An 18,969-nucleotide genomic window follows, 5' to 3' on the forward strand; every position below is an offset into this window, starting at 1 on the left:
GCTGTAAGGTCCTGAACTTTCCTGGTCTTCTGGTGCTCAAAGAGGCTATTTTGGTATTGCTCTATGATCTTTAGTGCAGCAAGAGGGGTTAAAAAGTTGTTGGTTGGAGGTGCAGGTTATGATTTTGTGCTGGAACAAGGTGGAGTAAGGTGTGAATTACAGGTTTTCAAATCACCTTCTTTGGAAATGAAGTGAACCATGATTTGTTGTAATTGTAACTAAGATATCTGGGTCTGCCCTTGCATGTCCTTAAAAGAAAACCTGATATATAATATCACCGTTTCTGCAAGTGCAAGCATTTGCTGGGGCTTCAAAAACACTCTAACCAGTGCAGTCAAAGCAGGACTGTAACATCTACCTATCAGTCCAATTCCTGCAAGTACTGACTCCAGGCTTAGTTTTTGTTTGTGTGTTTGTTTTTCTAAGGGGACATTTAACCCTTTAAAGCCCGATCCAAGAATAAAACAAAACAGAAAATTACTTTTGAAGTTTGAAGTCCTTATTTGGCCTTTCAACAAAATATGAAAAAAGAAAAAACAGAAATACATTTTTGATATTAATAATTTATTACTATGCGATAAGTCAAGATTATTTTTTGTGTAGTCTTCTGCCGTCTGTTATCAGGGTATATCTGATTGTGTACAATAGGATTTTGAGCAAAGTTTTTACCATAAATTATGCAAAAGGTGTCAGACGCAAAACATTTCAGAAACAGCATGTATCAAATATGATACATTTGGCATTACAGGGTTAAGATGTTTTTTTGTATTTTGGTTATTCAGTTGAGAGGTTTGGGCTTTAAAAAAAACCCAAGAATAATGATTAGAGACTTTTTTTTCTCCTTGTCTGTTATCATCAAGTAAGGCTGTTTTTCATCTTCAGGTAAGCCAGCTTGTGGTGGGATGTAAAATCCAGTCAAAAACCAACAAGAAGAACTCTCTCTGTGACTAAGGCTTACATTATATATATAAAAAAAAATAACACAGATGAGGACTTTGTCTTCTGCAACATTATCAGATCAGTACAACAACCTTTGTTTATATAATGGCAGATTCTACATCTTCCTCTTTCTCCAGGCGCTCTGCGCTGTATACCATTTGAAACAGCTGGAAGCCTGGCAACAGAAGCGCTCTGTCTGGACTGTGTTCATTCAACCAACTTTCAGTCAAGCCGAGGGAAGCAGATCCACCGACGTCTGGGTTTCTTGTACTTAAAATAAACGGCTCATCCATTTTGTTTACCGCTAAGCGTATATCCAGCAGGTAAAAACCACCAACTACTTAGATGTCGTTGTTGGATATATTTTGCAGATAGTTCTTTTAGAACAATTTCTACTGTTCTCTCTTTCAGCTGTGCATGTTCCAAAATATGGAATATGGAGGCGCAACATAAGATACAAGGAACAGAAAAACAGAATAGAAACCAGAACATAAATGTTTAATATTATTTAATGTTATAGGTTATCAAAATGGATACAAGCAACTTAAAAGTGCAAAAATTATTTACTGATCACCATCAAAACCATATTCACAGTAAAATAGTTTCCTGTTAGAGAATGTCAGTTACTTATTAGTATGGAGCCTAAACCCTAAACAAACACCATAACTACAATTAAACAGTTTGGACCACAACAGATTTAAGTTTCAGAATAGTTCAGCACCTAACTCCTATTTAGGATCTGTGGCAGACGTTCTTTATCCAATCTGACTGAACTGGAGCTATGCAAAAAAAAGGGGAATCTCCTTATTTTCTTACATCTTATCTTTCTGTTGGCAGTTTCTAATGGCATTAATCTCATTAAGTTGTTTTAAATAAAAAACTGTCCCAGATTATGAGAAAATAACAAAATAAAGAGATACAAAAATAATGAGTACTCACTGAAGCAAACCATGAATTGCTTAAATGAAGAGGTCAATAGCTGAAGATAATTAGAACTGCTGGTATATGGAAGCGATTACCGTTAAGGGAAGTGATCCTCCCTTCTGCCTCCTCCTTCCCATCCTTCAGTCATACATAGTATGTCGACATCAGCACTTTTCTATTTTAGCATTACTGCTGCCATTCTCATCATGCATCTAAGCAACTGCCCGCAAACACGCAAGCCTTTTTCACGTCACCCTCATTAATAAAAGCCCTGTCAAATGTTGGACCCAAAATGCAAAATGCTTTCATTTTGTTTTTAATCATACTCGTGAGATTTCTTAAGGTGCAACCACTATTAACCTTCACCATTAGGGAGATGTACAAAAACACAAAAAAAGCTTGTACAGGCATAATTACGTTTGATTTGTCTTTGTTCGCAGAACCTGGCTGCTTTATTCTTTCAGGGGGCATGCACAAGCCTAGCACAATACTATCAGCTGTCCCATAACGTGCCTGCTGGGGTCCACTGAGATATAAGGCAATATATAGTTTTGTTATAGCCTGTTCATTGCAGGCCACATCACCTTCAGGGTGTGGGTGCATCCAAAAAGGGAATAAAAAGCCATTGTGGCTTTGGTTGACAGGGAAAGTGTTGTAACCACTGTCCTCCAACACACTCTTATTTTTTGAAGTGGGACTAGATCTAGCCATGCCTTTACAGTACGAGACACAGTCTTGGAAGACTGCTCAGTTCCTCAACAATAACTTCCAAAAATATCCCACAAAGGACTACGGATTGGTGAGAGACTCACATGTGGCAACATGTGTGTATACACACTATGCAAATTATGTCAAATTGAGCTCAATTAATCATAGGTAGCACATTTCAATTACAGCATCATTAGGCTGTAGTGCCAAAAGGAGACATGTTTATCCAAAGGCTTATGCATAGCCATGATGCTCAAAACACAAAGACAGAGCCAGCTGTTGAAAGACATCCATTCATTTCATGCTGCCGTGGCATCATGCGAGACAACCTTTAGTTATAAGCTCAGTGACATGCTGTTATTGAGATAAAAGCTGCTTTTAGCTCTGTAATGGATGCTAATGGAATCAGATACCAAAAGAAACTTCAATATACAGTGCATTGCAAATGCATTCATCCTCCCTAAACTCCTTCTAACATTTTGTCATATAATGACCACAAATTCCAATGTATTGGATTTGGATATTACTTTATAGACAATGTACAGAGAATGGATTTCGTAGAAACACATTTTCTGGCAGTTTAAATTGCAGGTGTTATACTACATTAGAACTGATAATGCAACTTCTTGTTTGCAAAGTTACTTTGGTTTTATAAGACTGAAGTGAGGACTGTGGCCGTTAGAGTCTATTTAAAGATTCTGAATTGTCATCAGGGCTTTGGCTTTGCAACTTCCAGCTTTGGATGTAGGTTTATTGCCGTGCTACAAGGGTATCTTTCCCTCAAGTAATAACTTCTGCAGCCTCTTACATGAGGTTTTCTAGAATGCCTCTTCCCCACAACATAATGCTACCACCAGTATGGCGAGTGTATTCATTCTTTCAGGGTTATATGCAGTGTTTTTTTTTTTCACAACACAGTATTTTGCACAGAAGCAAAGTCAAATTTTGGTATTTCATTGAACCTTTATGTTGTTTGCTGTTGTGCCATATATAATTGTCTAATCTAACCGGTGTTTATACCGCTCCACAACTTTATCTGATCTTTTTGCTCTTTCGTTTGGCTACTAATGTTCCTCATCAAATCCTTGGAATACATTTGCTGATTAGAAAACTTTTTGAAAGGCACTGGATACTTGTTAGAATAGAATAGAATAAAATAGAATAGAATAGAATAGAATAGAAAATCCCTTTATTGTCCCACAATGGGGAAATTCTGGTGTTTACAGCAGCAAAAATATTATAGAAAAAATGGGTACACAAATATGGACCTTAGAAAAGTTTTTAATTTTGTAGATGTATGATTAAAATGTGTTATATATAAACACACTAAAGACTTAACATATAAAGTCAGGCAAGAGGAAAAGCTCTTTGTATCAGAAGTAAAAAGTATGTTAACTTTTATTTGTGCTACTCACTGCAATTAGATCAGGGTATAAGAACAAACTGTACAAAATACTGCTGGTACTGACAAAGAACCGCTGAGTCCCACTGAGAGAAACAGACCCCACTACATCTGAATGGTGAATAATTGGTTTTGTTGTACAGATTACAATGCTGGTTGTTTAACTAGGTTCTTTTGTTAAATTACAATAGACATATTTACCTTTTCCCCCAAACCTTTACAGCATAATAATAATAGAAGTGGGAACAGTTTATACCGAGTACAAAAATGCCGTGCATGGTTACACTAGCAGCATTGTAGAAAAGTTTCTAATACCCTAGAATGAAAATAGTATGTGAGTTAAGTTATTAAAGATTTATTTTAAGTGCAAAGTGCAAACAGTTTAATGACCCTTCACAGTATATTCAAAACTGTAGCCTACAGTAAACAAATAGTTAGTTCTGAGTTATCTGCTTGTTTTTTCAGATATTTCCCATCCTAACCTATTTTTTCTTAAAGATGGTCTGAATCAGGATGGGCCACTGCATTGTACAGTTTGCCAAAAGAAAAACTCTCCTGCATGCAGGACCTTCTTCTGTCTCCACCCTGAGGACTCTCACAGGCTGTGCTGTTGATGTCCATACTTCAAATCATATTTCTGTAGCTGTGTTTTCATTAAGCTAAAGTTAAAATTTTAAGCAGCCTTTTAAAAGTTTGAAAAAAAGGAAAATGCTGTTTCCATTAAATTTGAAGCCAGTTAAACAAGCACCGCAAAGCATAATGGCATTGTACATTGTTCACATTACGTCGCCATGCATGGCTGAATACAGCAAGTAGATGCTACACTCTAACACCGATCACAGATCAGTAATGGAGGAAAGTTGCAATGAATGTGGAATGTGTTGCGATCTGGGAAGTTTTTTCTACATTAACATGTCTGTAATGGCGATGTTGCTTCCAGCCATGTTTACGTGGATAATTGGACCAAGTATCATTAACCCTTTTTTACAAAAGCCAAAAAGCAACCTGAGCAAGCAAAAATGTATGTATTTTTTGTAAACTTAAGGTAGTTTATTCAAATTTTGCCATTTCCATCAAACTTTCTTTATGTGATACTTCAAGATGCACATTATAAATCATTAGGCACCCTATGCCACACTTTTATAACAATTTCATATCACCCTCTAGAGTTTCAAGTGATTACTAATACTTGACACCAATATGTAAAGTCTGTCAATCAGAGACTTAAATAGTTTTTATTAAATTGCTATAGTTGGCAAACATGTTAGAATTTGCCACTAAAGCCTGTAAACTAATAATACTAACATCAACTTTTATGCTATCACTGGAAAGCATGCACTGACATCAGCATATACTGTCCTTTGTAAGAAACAATATATTAAGGCACACCCTCCATGCTCCTCCACAACAGGTGTACAAAAGAGGACAAAAGCATGATCAGAAATCATAAAAATTTCTAATACCAAAAATGAGTGGAAAAAAACTGACTAATACTGCTATGATTCAACCTTGTTTTATGGGCGGAATGAACAGTGGTGCCTTCGCCAATAGAGGAAACTGAAGCTCTACTCCGCAGGTTTATTCTTGTGAGTCAAGTATTTTTCATACACATTATAAATGTTATGTAGAATAGAAATGGAACGTAGCTTGTGAAAAAAAGAAAAAAAAAAAAACTCAGGTTAGCTTCAAGTGATTTAGAGTACTCTCTGTGGATGGCCTTGTCAGCACCCTGCTGTGAAAGCATTGATTCCTGCAGTTTCTGAGCTCTGCAGCTACAGCTGAAGTGATTACAATTCCTTCCACAAAAAAAAACTACATATATATATATATATTTTATTATTTTTTTTTTTTTTTTTCATCCTTACAGACTGCATCAGTCTGACTGTTAGAGATGTGATCACTGTAGGTGTAAAAGACAACCTTGGCTACTGATAGTCTGCTAAACTGGCTCAGAGAAGCGAATAAAGGAACTTTTTTGTTTGCTTAGACTTACTGAATCATCAATGTCTCAATGAAAATGTATGTTTAATTGTTGGTTTAAATAGAGACTCTGTGACAAAAGCAACATCCAGATGTTTTCCATCTTGTTCTGTTTCATGTGGTCTGCAGAACATCTATGTATACTTTAATCAATAATAAAAAGAAAGGAAAAAAAATAATAAAAACCACAAGTTAAGAGGAAATCAGGGTACTTTAAACCATTCATATGCTTTAATCATGCTAATTTACTGTTATGGTTTTTGTGTGTCTACATTAGGGATCATGAAAGTAGGTGGCAAAACCAAATCCCGAACAGGAATGCTCATTAAAGTGTTTACACACTTCAATCAAAGTTAAAGGAGTCTTGGTTTTGCTCATTAAGTGAAAAAGCAAAGAGAAATAAGTAAGTAACCCACCAGAAAGAATTTGCTGTCAAACATAGCTTCGATTGTTTTATGTTTATTGTAAAACTTTGATAAATTGAAATAAATACACTAAACAAAAAGCAAAAAAAAATGACATTTTGTATATCTCGTCAAGAAATGTGCCAAGGGGTGAAAGTCATGTGATTTCTGCTACTGTGCTTTTAATCATATTTTTTCCACCAGGCAGACTTCTTTCCATTCAGTCCGAATGGCAAAGATTGGTAGGAGTTTTTACAGACCTGCAGCTCACACAGTTCAGATTTTTTTATTTCCTTTTTTTGAATACATAATGTATTTAATGTCTAGGATGCAAGTAAAATGTCACCCAGTAGAACAAACAAGTCTGTGAGTAGGAATACCAGCTGTAGCTTTAAGCCTTTTCTGTTCTGATACCTAATTCAAATCTTATGGATGGAGCCTAAAACATGCATGGTGTAACAACAGCTTTTATTTCAATTCAATTACTATTCAGGAAGGAAGGTTTGAAAAAAAGATAATGTGTCACAATTTATAGTTAATTATGATACAGCTCATTTATATAGTAACAATTCACAACTTATGTTAACTCAAGGCACTGAACTAGACAGATCATTCCATATCTGAAAGTATATTTTTAACCAATCCCATGAAACAATAGTTCTTAAAAAGAAATCTGAACTCCATAAAATGTGTCTCAGCATAAAAAAATAAAAGCTTTATTAAAAAGCCACAATTTCCCAGTGGATTCTTTCTGTAAAAATATGACCTTAGTGAACCAGGTGCATTAAATAACTTGTCATTTTTTTTAATAATGCTTTTCATAAACTTCATATTTTAAAGAGACAGAGACATAGACCTTTATGCCATTGCTCACCTGGGTTTTGTTTTTTAACTCTATGGTTTATAAAGGAAGCAGCTCTGGCTGGAATGTTTAATTTACAAAGAGAATGTATCTTTGGTCAAATATAAATCTTAAAAACAAAATTTTTTCTCTGTTTAAATCAATTTCTCTGTTCTTAACGAGCTGTGACGCGGAGCAAATGCATCGGCAGCCCTACAGTAAAAAGGTCGTGGTAGGTGGCGCTCATTCGTTGTGCTAACCTTCACATACTAATGTGTAGCAGAGTCACTGCAGCAATTATTATCATTGAATCCTCTCACCTGATCCCGACTCCTCTTCCTTATCCATTTTCAATTCACAACACCCACACCCTTCATCCACTTAGTCACTTCCTCCGCCAAGAAAAAGTGTTCTGGCTCTGAATCGGCGCGTACTTATCTCCGAGCATCGTTTAAACGCCCCTGCTAGCAATGAAATGCTAAAAAGACAGACTTCTTCTCTGTGTTTTATGTTCCCTTTAGACCCTTTGATTCATCCCAGCCAGGATTTTTCAGTGTGAGTGGGCAGCCAGGAGAGAAAAAAAAGGAGCAACAGGGTGCATCAATTATGTGACAACTTGTTTCAAACTACCCCTTTTAACTATCCACTGCTTTTCACACGGGTGATTATCTGAACTCTATGGTACCAAACTGAAAACCAAAGAGCAATTGTTTGATAGAGTCGAAAAGTCCATTAGTATTTTCCTCAGAGGGGCAGGTCCATAGTGGAACTAAAGCTCCAGAAATAAAAGAAAGCGGACATATGTTTAGCTTTTGGAAATAAAGCGAGCTAGAAAAAGTCAATTTAGAAGAGCAATTAAGATAAAGCCTGCCCCTTCACATTTCTCAAGGGTGTTCTGACCTCAAAGCAAGACGTATCCATGTTTAGAAAGATCTCAGCATGGAGCTTTGATTCTGCTCTTAATGCCCTCATATGTCAACAAAATAGTTCCTGCGGATTACATGTGCACTCAATATTTGCTGCCCCTGGAGTGCCATATTTTCTAAAATTCAAGCCTAGTTAAAGCTCCAAAACAAGCATATATATCACCCTATGTTAGCAATAAATTACAAAACAAAAAGGGAACTTAGTTAGACTTCATTGTAGAGATCTAGACAAATAAGTGTTGGTGTTGCAGCTTTGGCTTAAAGGGGGTTTAATTCTTAAAACAGAGCTCTGATCCATTCAGAAAAACTCATGCAACTATTTTTTGACCAATAACTGCAAATGATAATTGATATGTGTTAAAATAAATTATGAGCAGTAATCAAACAGGAGTGATTACGTGGATAATAATGGATAATACGATTCTGTGCTATAAACACTAAAAATAAAGCATACCAATATGGCTGAAACAATTAATCAGATTAATTGTGAGTAATCGATTATTGAAATAATCGCCAACTAACTTAGTAATCAATAATTTGCTAACTGTAGTATTGAGACTCTAAAATGTGCCTTTAGCTGACAGAGCAACCCACTTAGAGCAGTAATTATACCAAATTTGAAAAAAAAGTAAAAAATTTTTCATTTAAGATGAAAAATGTCATTTGTATGTCAATATGCTCTATCCAGAACTCCTCAAGTGGAAACGTATAGTTTCAACCTGGTTTAATTTAGCAAAAAGTGTTCTTTAACAAACCTTTTGCCATTCAATTGTTAATCGATATAATAATTTACAGACTAATCGATTTGCAATATAATCGTTTGTTGCCGCCCTACAGTATATACCACATATAATCATTTCTGTAAAAGTTTGTACTTAAAACTCAATATGGTCAACTAATCCATAACAAATCATGCTGAGATGGAATTAATGTCAACTGAATTGATTTTAACTGCGATTTAGCCATCCCAAGACGTTATTTTCTACCTGCTTTACATGTTTTGTTTTTTTTTACAAGAAAATACTCACAAGTTGATTACTGAGCAGCATGAAACAAATTATGCACAAGTGCACGCACAGTCATAAGGTCGGAATTAGTCCCAAATATCACCATGTTTATTATCCCTATTTCTACTGCAGACACCATCATCTGAAAGACCTAATTGCAACCATATAAATGAGCGTAGACTGAATAAATATAAAAAGCAGATTTCATTTATTAAGGATAAATACTGTGCACATCAGCTCAGCCCATGGAGAGACAATTTGCCTACTTTGTTAACACATGGAATTGCTTTGATTAAGCAAATTCTTTAGAAAGATGGGTTCAGTTTCACTAGCCACACCCAGGGCTGATTACTCTCAGACTAAACTCAAGAAATCACCACAACTCTAAGCTTTCAGATTTTTGAATCAAAATCATTAACCATCATAACTCATTTAGTCATATAGTATGAATTTGCAGCTACTGATTAGATTATTTTTGCTGTAGTCAGCTGTACTTCTGTTTTCATAGATATGCAAACATTGGTAAGTTTAAAACTAAAAGTAACTATGAAAATCCCTAACAGCGAATGTGACCATAGTGAAGTATGGTGATATTTGTGTAGATGTGAGCTTAATAATGGTGTTGGTTACAAAAAATATTCAAACTTTTGTTTATGCTGTGAGCTTTATCTGACCTTAGTCTCACAGAGCAGACTTATGCTCTGAGGTTGACCTCTTCCTGCAGCCACGTATGCTTTGCATTGTGGAATGCGGAAAAATAAATGAACTACTGAACAAAGGATGTCAGTGCTTTTCATAAAGATATTATCTGGGATATATTTTTGCTTGGAGGAGTAACCCCTAAGTTTAACAAAATCTCTTTATGTGCAATAAGTGTAACATAGTGAAAGGTTTTGTATGAATTAAGGTTTTTTTGTGGGTTAGAGGAAAATAAAGCAACAGAAACTCTTACATATTAAACTTATTCCAAATGTGAGACTAAAATACAAAAACATTCAAACAGAAAAACAAATCTAGCATTTAGCTCAAACTCAATGCCATAGCCTTTTGTTGTATTACTTGAAAACTTCTGGTTATGTTCTTGCTACATGACAGTAAAATGCAGTGATTGTTTTGCATAAATCCATGTTTAATCTAGATTATGGCTTTTCTGGGCCATGGTGGCTCAGGATGCAGAGAATCTAATACTTCAAGGAAACAACAACTTTGCCTGTCTTTTCTACTGCTGGTGGTCAGAAGGTACAGTAGCACCAACTTTATAGCTAATACGCTTCTGTCAGACCGCCACAAAGTAGATGTGGCTATAATATTGTAGGGGAGTTTTGGCCTAGTGGGATAGAGCAGTGTGCTTGTGCTCTCAGAAGGGTGCAAGTACCTGGTCCCTTCCTCCATTCTGGCTCTCTGAGCAAGAACCTTAACCCCACACTGCTCTCCACCCGGGCGCCCATCCCAAGGGGATGGGTTAAATGCAGAAAGAGTTAATTTCTCCACTGTGAGATCAATAAAGTAAAAAAAAAATATATAGCTTGCAACCCACTGTGAAGGAATGCACTTGAGCTTCTTGAATTTAATAAAGCACCATTTACTAGTCCTTTTGTGTACACAGTCCTTCTATAGGAAACAAGCTTTTTCCTTTAAGTGATTTTAGGTTAATCTTTAAGGCCATTTTCAAAAGATTATTAGCTGTTTGTTATTGTATTACTTATTTATTCTGGTTCATTACTGTATTAAGAAACAATAATTATGAGGGGTTTGGTAGTGATGGTGCCATCAATGACCAACCCAAAACCACTACTTCAAGATACAACGCCGACTATAAGTAATTAAGGTCATCTTTAAATTTTTATCACTGCAAACATTTTTAGTCTTAAAAACTTAAGGTAAAATGAAAATAAAATATGACACAATTCTCTCACCAAAATGGAACTAAAGCAAAGTTTGCATCTTCCGTTGGTTTAAATGGCAGGGTTAGAGCTTTAATTCATCTCGTTGTGTATTTACCTTTGTGACATGATCTTGTATGCATCTGGAAGATAACACCGTGTGTTTTCCATCTGCGCTGGGTCTGCATCACAGATCTTGTCATCCGTGCGGCCATAGTTGGCGCTCTCAATCATGATAACGTCTGTGCCTGGGCAGCGTAGCTCGATGGGGTAGCTCTCGCAGGACAGCTCCCGTCTCACCACGGCCATGGGGATGGGAGCTCTACTCAAAGCTGCAGAAAACGACAACAATGATAAAAATATGTCATGCCATGTTTCCATTCCAATGCAAGTTCAAGATTTTCATTATATGAAATAACAAGAAAGCAAAAAAAAAATAGAAAATAGAAATGCGCAGGTAGCTTCACTGTGGAGCAGGCTTGGTTTGTTTGTGCAGACCTGAATAAGACTGTGTATATATAAACAGAAATAAAAATTCAATAAAAGATGAGAGGACCTGCAATCGAAAGGTTTGACACAAGGACATATGCAGACAGGTTCTCCACCCTTCGCTCAAGCGTGTGGGCTGATTGGACAAGAGTTGTTTGAGTGGGAGGATAAGCAACAACACAGCCACCCCCCCGGGAGGCCAGGAGTTGTTTAAGGAAGACTGAGTACAGGATTAACACTGATCACACATAAAGAGCTGCAGGCTTGTTAGCTTTCCAGTGAGAAAATACACATTTCATTGTTATGGCATTAAGGTGGGAGATTAGAAAACAGTGTATTGTGGAAACATAAGGGCTGTAAGATTTACTGTATTTTAAAAGGGTCAGTCACAGCGGCAACAAGCAGAGGGTCAAGTGATGGCTTAAATTAAAGATTACAGTCAATTTACTATTTAAAAAAAAGTCCCACATTCATTGGCAAGAAAAATTAAGTGCCTAAGAGGCCATGATTTGATTGGACTGAGTGACAGCCATCTGTGGATCACTGTTATGCTGTTCCTCTGACACCTGATCACACCCATGCAGGCCCACAAATGTCTACAGGCAAAGACTGCCAGACAACAGAGTATGGCCATAACAGGCTAGAGATTTTCTGTGATTAGAGCCAGAAAATAAAAATATGAGTAGAAAGGAATAAACACTGGCCTCCGTGACAGTTAAGGGGAAGTTTGGAGATTAAAGATCGTATAAACATCCTTTCAGACAAGTGTCTGTGCTACGTAAAGCCACATGAGTTGACACTAAGAGAAAAAGAAAAGAAACAGATACAGAAAAAGAGGGAACAAATATTTTTATGATTTAAAACCTCCTACATTAGTTGGTTAAAACAGCTTTTTATTTTTTCTTCCTATGAGTATCTGTGTCCCAAAACCAAGAAAACTAATTATATTAAAAATATATATACAGCCATATTGTCAATATCTTTGTATAGTTGAATGCCTTTATTTTGGTACCTTTTGATATTTGAAGATTTAAAGAAAGTTACAGTTTAAAAATCATCAAATGTTTTTCCTTAATACCTTGTATGATTTAGAGTTATTTCAATGACATGTCAGAGAAACCACTAGAAAGTACTGCAGAGTTTTCTCCACTTATGCTGTATGGAACATAATAAAGCATCCCTACATGTATTAATGTCAGCATGCCTGTAAAGCAGCTAACTGTAATCTAGCTACATGAGCAGATTATTTAAGCAGCTTATATAAGCTTCTTGTAAAGAGCATAATGTCAGTAATGTTAAATATTCTGGTTAATAGATTTACTCAAAAATTACAAGCTCATTTTCAGGTTTTACTTCAAGTTGTTTCTTAATCAATATGCTTAATTCTGTTACAATCAGTGGTACTAGTGTCTATTTTAAAGTCAAAGCAATGAGATCATTGAATAAGTTATAATTTATATAAAGTTAAACCTTTATTTAAGGTTTGCTTACTTTATCATCAGATTTTCCTACCAGCCAATGCCTAGTACTGAACAAGGAAAGCATCAGAATTTCTTAACGATTTTAAGTTGCTATAGAGACAGCTTACCCGTAACAAACTACACATAGTGTGTTTGACCTTCATTGTAGTCATAAGCACAATAAATTTCTATTTTAGAAATGGAGCAGTTGAAAATCTTTAAAAGCTAAGTGAACACTACAAAACAGATATTATCAGCCAATGTTTAATGTGGAAATATAGACCAAAATACCTTGGACATTGCTTAAGACAATGACTATAGAAGGTGGACTAGATGCACACACACCAGGCCTCATAAAAGGTACATGGACAGCCTCTCTCATCTCATCTGACTTCTTGCGTCTCATGAAACACTTAAAAAACTACCCACTCTACCTGCAAAGTGTGAAGTCTGCAATTTTCTATCATTACTTCAATCATTTTTCTCACTCATTTGATCACCTTATTGCAGGACATATCAGGGATTTAGGTGATGGAGGGGAAGATGTAAAGATTCATTTTGAAGGTAAGATGTAATAGTCATTTTTTTCTTGAGCAATTGTTCAACATTGTGTTGGCTAATAGAAAATATTTTTCCTTGACATTGCTTTTATTGATCTATTTATTTCTTGTGGATAAATAAAAAAGTATTTAAGTTCCAGTCGGTAGTTATGTCTAATTCTGTTTCTTGAAATGTCTTAGTGCAACACTGTCAACCTGACTCTTAGTGTAAAAATCACACCAACTCCAGGACGCTGAGATCAAGGCTCCACAGGGGGAGGCAGACCATCTGTTGCAGCACTCGTTGTTTTTAAGCCTTCCTGATGGCGTTGCTTGATGGATAGGTATGGAAAAATCTTTATGCGCATAGTGAAAAAAACAGAAAGGTACACAATCTGCAGCAATAAAAGTCATCCAGGTAGCGCTCTTTAGATTTCCCAACAAATAAACACAGCAAACACAAAGAGTCGCAATGAGGTGAAGTGACGGGAGAGGACCGTCATTATTGTGTCATTTCATTTTGTCTAATAAATCATTCAAACCCCACCACACTAAAGCACACTTCCTATTGAAACATCACAGATTGGAATAATTATTTCCAATGCAGGGATGAAAGCTACCAATTATCTACCTCTTAGAGGGAAGATTTATTCCGCCTCCTAAATATTACTGGTGTGAATCAAACCAAAGTTTTCTGAAACAAATAACAGCATGAGGAAATAGGATATAACGCAGGTTGACTCAGGCAGGTGCACTTAGGGGAGGAAAGGATGCATAATTTAGTTTGATTAAAATAGAAGAAATCGTATTTGATCCTTGTGTAGTTGTGCTTGTTATGTAAACGAAAACAGCCAAAAATATTATTGATTATCATAAATTTCAACTTTGGTTTTCATGATTGTAGGGTTAGCCAGATTTTGGCGAATGTCATCACAGCGTGTTAAAAAGACACAAAAGAGAAATAGATAAACAATTATCTACAGCCATTGCAATCTATCTAATATCACAATATTTAAGAAAATGTCTCTCTGTCGATCATTACATGATTGTTAATCAATGCAAGGAATGAAGTACATCCTATTTAAAATATTTATGGAAGCAAAAAATATCCCCCAAAAAAACAATTCAACCAAGTTAAAAAATTCTTATGTCTTAAAGATATAGTGGAGGATTTTCTCGAATTTTTAAAAAGAATTCCCCTCTCCACTTAAAAAAAAAACAAAAAAACACATGCACTACCCTGTATCCGCTCCTGAGAGGGAACATGTATAATACGCGTGCGAGAGCTTTCACAAGCCCATTTACAAGCCCATTTACAAGCCCATTTCATCAAGCCATTTCATCGCTTATACAAGCTTATTTTCCAAAAGAAGATTTGCAATTTTTCCAGTATGTTAGACTTACCAGATTCTCAATCATTCTATCACCAGAATGATTGACAATGTGGAGGACCACTTATTTTGATGATCCACTAGGAAAAATAACATCCTTCACTATACCTTTAAGTGTATAAAACACAACCTAATCTAATATAAATAGAAAAGAAAAAGCTATCTATGAAAAATATGTTGTGGAACCACATAATACTAAAAATAGAACTATAACTTAATCACTCTTTCACATCACTGTGGAGAAATTCTGTTCAGCTGTTTTTAGAACATGACCTCAGTTCAATGAGATGTAGAGATTTTTTCCTGCGCAGATCTCTAAAGGTCCATTGACAAGATTTCAGGTATTCTAGTTCTGGAGTTGGACTGAGCCCAAACCATCACGTTTTCTCTACCATGATCATTCGTTTTACTGATATTCTGTGTTTGGTTCCTCTGTGGTATTTTGACAACACACCTACACCTATCCCACTTTTCCAAACAACATTTATCTACAAGAATTTTGTTTTTTTGATATGCAACTTTGCAATTTAATTTCAGAAACTATTTCTGATCCCCAAACCTTTCTACACAAGTCATACCTGTACAGTCTTTTTTTTTAACATAGCTCATAGTAGTACTGGCCATCTTCTGTAGATTAATCAACTTAATACCAATTTATAATCTATATCTTACTGTACATCCCTTTATTAAGATATTATAATGAAATCTTAATAGGCATCTGGTACTGGTGCTAAAACACTGTTTTTATGAGTCAAATTTATTCTTTGGCTTTCTGTTTTTGTGTTTGTGTTATTGTTCTTATTCTTATGTTGTATTTATTTGTTTTAATTAAATAATTGCATTATATTGTTTCAGTTTTAACTTTACCTGACATGTACAGCAGTGTGTGTTAGCTGTGGTTGTTTTAAAGGGCTTTATAAACAAAGTTGAGTTGAGTAGGAGAGCCAACTCAGTTTTGCTTTGTCATCAGTATATTTTAGCATAAGAGATCTAGACATATTTAAATACACAGACCTTCTAGGAAAAAAAACTTTTTTTTACAATATAAAAGTCATGGTAGAGTAAAAAATGGATTTTTTTTACCTATATCTGAGTAAATAGTTCTAACACAAAATGTAAAAAAAAAAAAAAAGATAAACCATCAATAGGTTGAACTGCTATTAGGAGAGGTCATTTCCTTTTTCTCAAAATGAAAGGTTTTAACAAAGTTCACATGAAAGAGCTTTATATCACTCTCAAAAACCCTTGCAATTGATGCTAGCATCCCCGAAAGACGTATTAAAAAAACATCAGAGAACACGATGCTGTCGACACAGGCACTGGCAATCCTCTAATGCAAGCCGGTAAAAGCATGCCAGTGATGCCTCAAATTACCCTGCTAGTCAACAACTGGAAGTTTAATTACATCTGAGGCCGGAGGGCAGTGATTGATAGGGCTCATATTGCCCAGGTACCACAGCCAGCATCCTACCCGTCTCTCACACACACTCTGTACATTGCTTTATGCCTGCACACATCATTGTCAGATCCACTAGAAATCGAAATTAGCCTCGCAGAAAGCCTTATTTGAGCCTGTGTGTTCCATGAGTTTTCACCCCCAGCTGTAAAAACTTTAGAGCAGCTTTTCTATGCAACCCGTATCTCTTTTCAGCAGAGCAGATTCTCTCTGGATAATTCTTTTGACTAGCGCTTGACTGAAGATGAAAAAAAAAATCACAGGAAAGAAGATTAAGTTAAGCAAACTGAAGTGTTTATACTGGAACCTTCCAATGCCTCTGAAGAACCAAATAGTCTTTTTTCATAGTGACACCTGCACATGACGTAACTCACTAATGATTATTTCACAAATACGCAATTACTCAGCAAAAAGTGCAACAGAAAGGTCAGAAAGAAAAATGGACATTTGGAAAATGTCGCTCCCCCGCAGAGCTACAGCAATAACTCTGACAAGAATTCTTTGATGCACTTATTGGGTGCTAGCTAATGGTGATGGGGAATAAAGAAGGGGAAATTTTGCAGCTGAAATGCTCATTCTTGCCTTAGTGACACAGATTTTTTACCCTTTGTTGAGCCAAAAGGCACTAAAATTCAGAAGGAGAGGGGTATGACATTTAAAAGTCATCACTGGGAACAAAACAGTGGCCTTTGGGGGTTAGCTTCTTTTTCATCTTTGGTGAAAACATGTCAGGGTGGAGCTGTTAAGGTCACCCATTGCTCACATTACACTGGACTTTGCTGAAGTGGCCAAAATCTGTTGGATAACTGGCTTTTTGGGACAGGCGGTACAGCATGAAAGATGCATGGTTTTAGATTGGAAAGACTATTAGATCATTTTTCTGGGCTGGTTTAGCTTTCTCTGAAACTAAGACTTATCCTATACTGATACTGGATGATTCTGATTTATCTCTAAAAACTGTATTAAAAGTAAGTATATATTGGCTTGTCCAATAAAAGCAGTGGGGTTTTAAAGAATTATAGTTCTTATTTTCAGTATTCTGTCAATACAAAAGCATGTTTCAAAGAGAAAACAGCTTTTTAATAAACAGAACCGAGTAGATCAATGTTCTACTAACGCCCCTAACTTTAGCCTCGAAACCTTATTTCATTGGCTACAAAGCCCAACAGCCTACGTGGCAAGTAAGTTAATTGAAAGAAACCTTGTACACTTTTCTATAACTTACCAGAAAAGTGAGTGTATCAATGACACTTAAATAAGTGTTGTAGTTCCAAGACTCTTCAGAGCCTGACAACATACTGATGAGGGAAATCAGCTATTTAAATCAGGTGTGTTACTGAAGGGATGCATCTAAAAGTTGCAGGGTATTGGCTCTCAAGGAGTGGACTAGAGCACCCATTGGCTTCCCTAAACCAAGTTTAAATGAACTGCAAACATTTTCAGGATATTTGAAATGTTGACATGTGGTGAACCTGGGGACGTAGTCATGTGTCATCGGGGTGAACAGCAGGGGGCTCAGGGCCCAGCCCTGAGGGGAGCCTGTGCTTAGGATGATGACATCAGAGGTGTTCTGTTCGACCCGGAGTGACTGAGGTCTGTTGGTGAGGAAGTCTAGCAGCTAATTTTGAAGGGTTGTATTGAAGCCCAGCTGTTCCAGTTTGCCCATCAGATGCTGTGGGATGATGGTGTTGAAAGCTGAACTGAAGTCCAGGAACAGCATCCCCACGTGGGTTTTCTTTCACTCCAGGTGTGCCAGGCTCAGGTGGAGAGCAGCAGAGATGGCGTCCTCAGTGGAGCGGTTCCCTCGGTAGGCAAACTGGAACGGGTCGAATTTTGGGGGGCAGACTGGAGACGATGTGTTCTTTAACCAGCCCTTCGAAGCACTTCATCATGATTGGAGTCAGTGCGACAAGCCGGTAATCATTGAGTGAGTTACCTGAGGCTTCTTTGGGACTGGAATAATGGTGGCAGACTTGAAGCATGCTGGCAGTATGGATTGGTCCAGTGAGGTGTTAAAGAAGTCTGTGAGGACACCAGCCAGCTGATCTGCACACTCCTTATACACCCGCCAAGGTATGTTATCAGACACTGGGGCCTTCCTTGGATTGACACTCCTCAGAGTTTTCCTCACTTCAGCTAAGTCCAGGTTTAGTGTCTCCTCCTCCTGGTGTGGAGCAGCTTTCACTGCTGGAGTGCTGTTTAATGCCTCAAACCTTCCAAAGAAGTTTTTCAGTTCATTTAGGAAGTCAGTGTTTGCTGCATCTACTGGGGGGGAGGGTGTGTTGTAGTCTGTGATCATCCGAATGCCTTTCCACATCCTCCTGGTGTTGTCATCGAGGAAAAGATCCTGGATTTTCTGGCTGTGGTTCAGCTTTGCTGATCTGATGGCACAGTTTAAGCTGGCATGTGCTGTTCTCAGTGCCTCTTTGTCATCATTAGACTACTGACAAGTAACCAATCACAGGCGTGCTGCTTTATCTTGAGGGTAACACCTTCAAAGTAACAAAAGTTGACAGGAGTGCACATAAAGAGGATTTAAGCAACAGGACTAATTTCACTCCGGACCAGATCTGCACACTACTGGGCCTTTGTCTTTCCACAACCTATTTCAAATTCAGAG

The 18,969-nt window shown here is 36.8% G+C and overlaps 1 protein-coding gene across 20 annotated transcripts in view; it reads right to left on the minus strand.

Moving 5' to 3' along the window:
* LOC107090598 (adhesion G protein-coupled receptor L3-like) overlaps nt 1-18,969 on the minus strand; it is a 324,724-nt gene that overhangs the window by 187,821 nt on the left and 117,934 nt on the right. For all 20 annotated transcript variants that reach the window (XM_015384080.1, XM_015384069.1, XM_015384068.1 and 17 more), the window contains exon 4: nt 11,133-11,346. In XM_015384080.1, the coding sequence (XP_015239566.1) occupies nt 11,133-11,346 (214 nt within the window). The remainder of the gene's footprint in view (nt 1-11,132; nt 11,347-18,969) is intronic.

The sequence above is a fragment of the Cyprinodon variegatus genome, unplaced genomic scaffold (assembly GCF_000732505.1).
Source record: "Cyprinodon variegatus isolate N-32 unplaced genomic scaffold, C_variegatus-1.0 Scaffold302, whole genome shotgun sequence".
Lineage (NCBI taxonomy): Eukaryota > Metazoa > Chordata > Actinopteri > Cyprinodontiformes > Cyprinodontidae > Cyprinodon > Cyprinodon variegatus.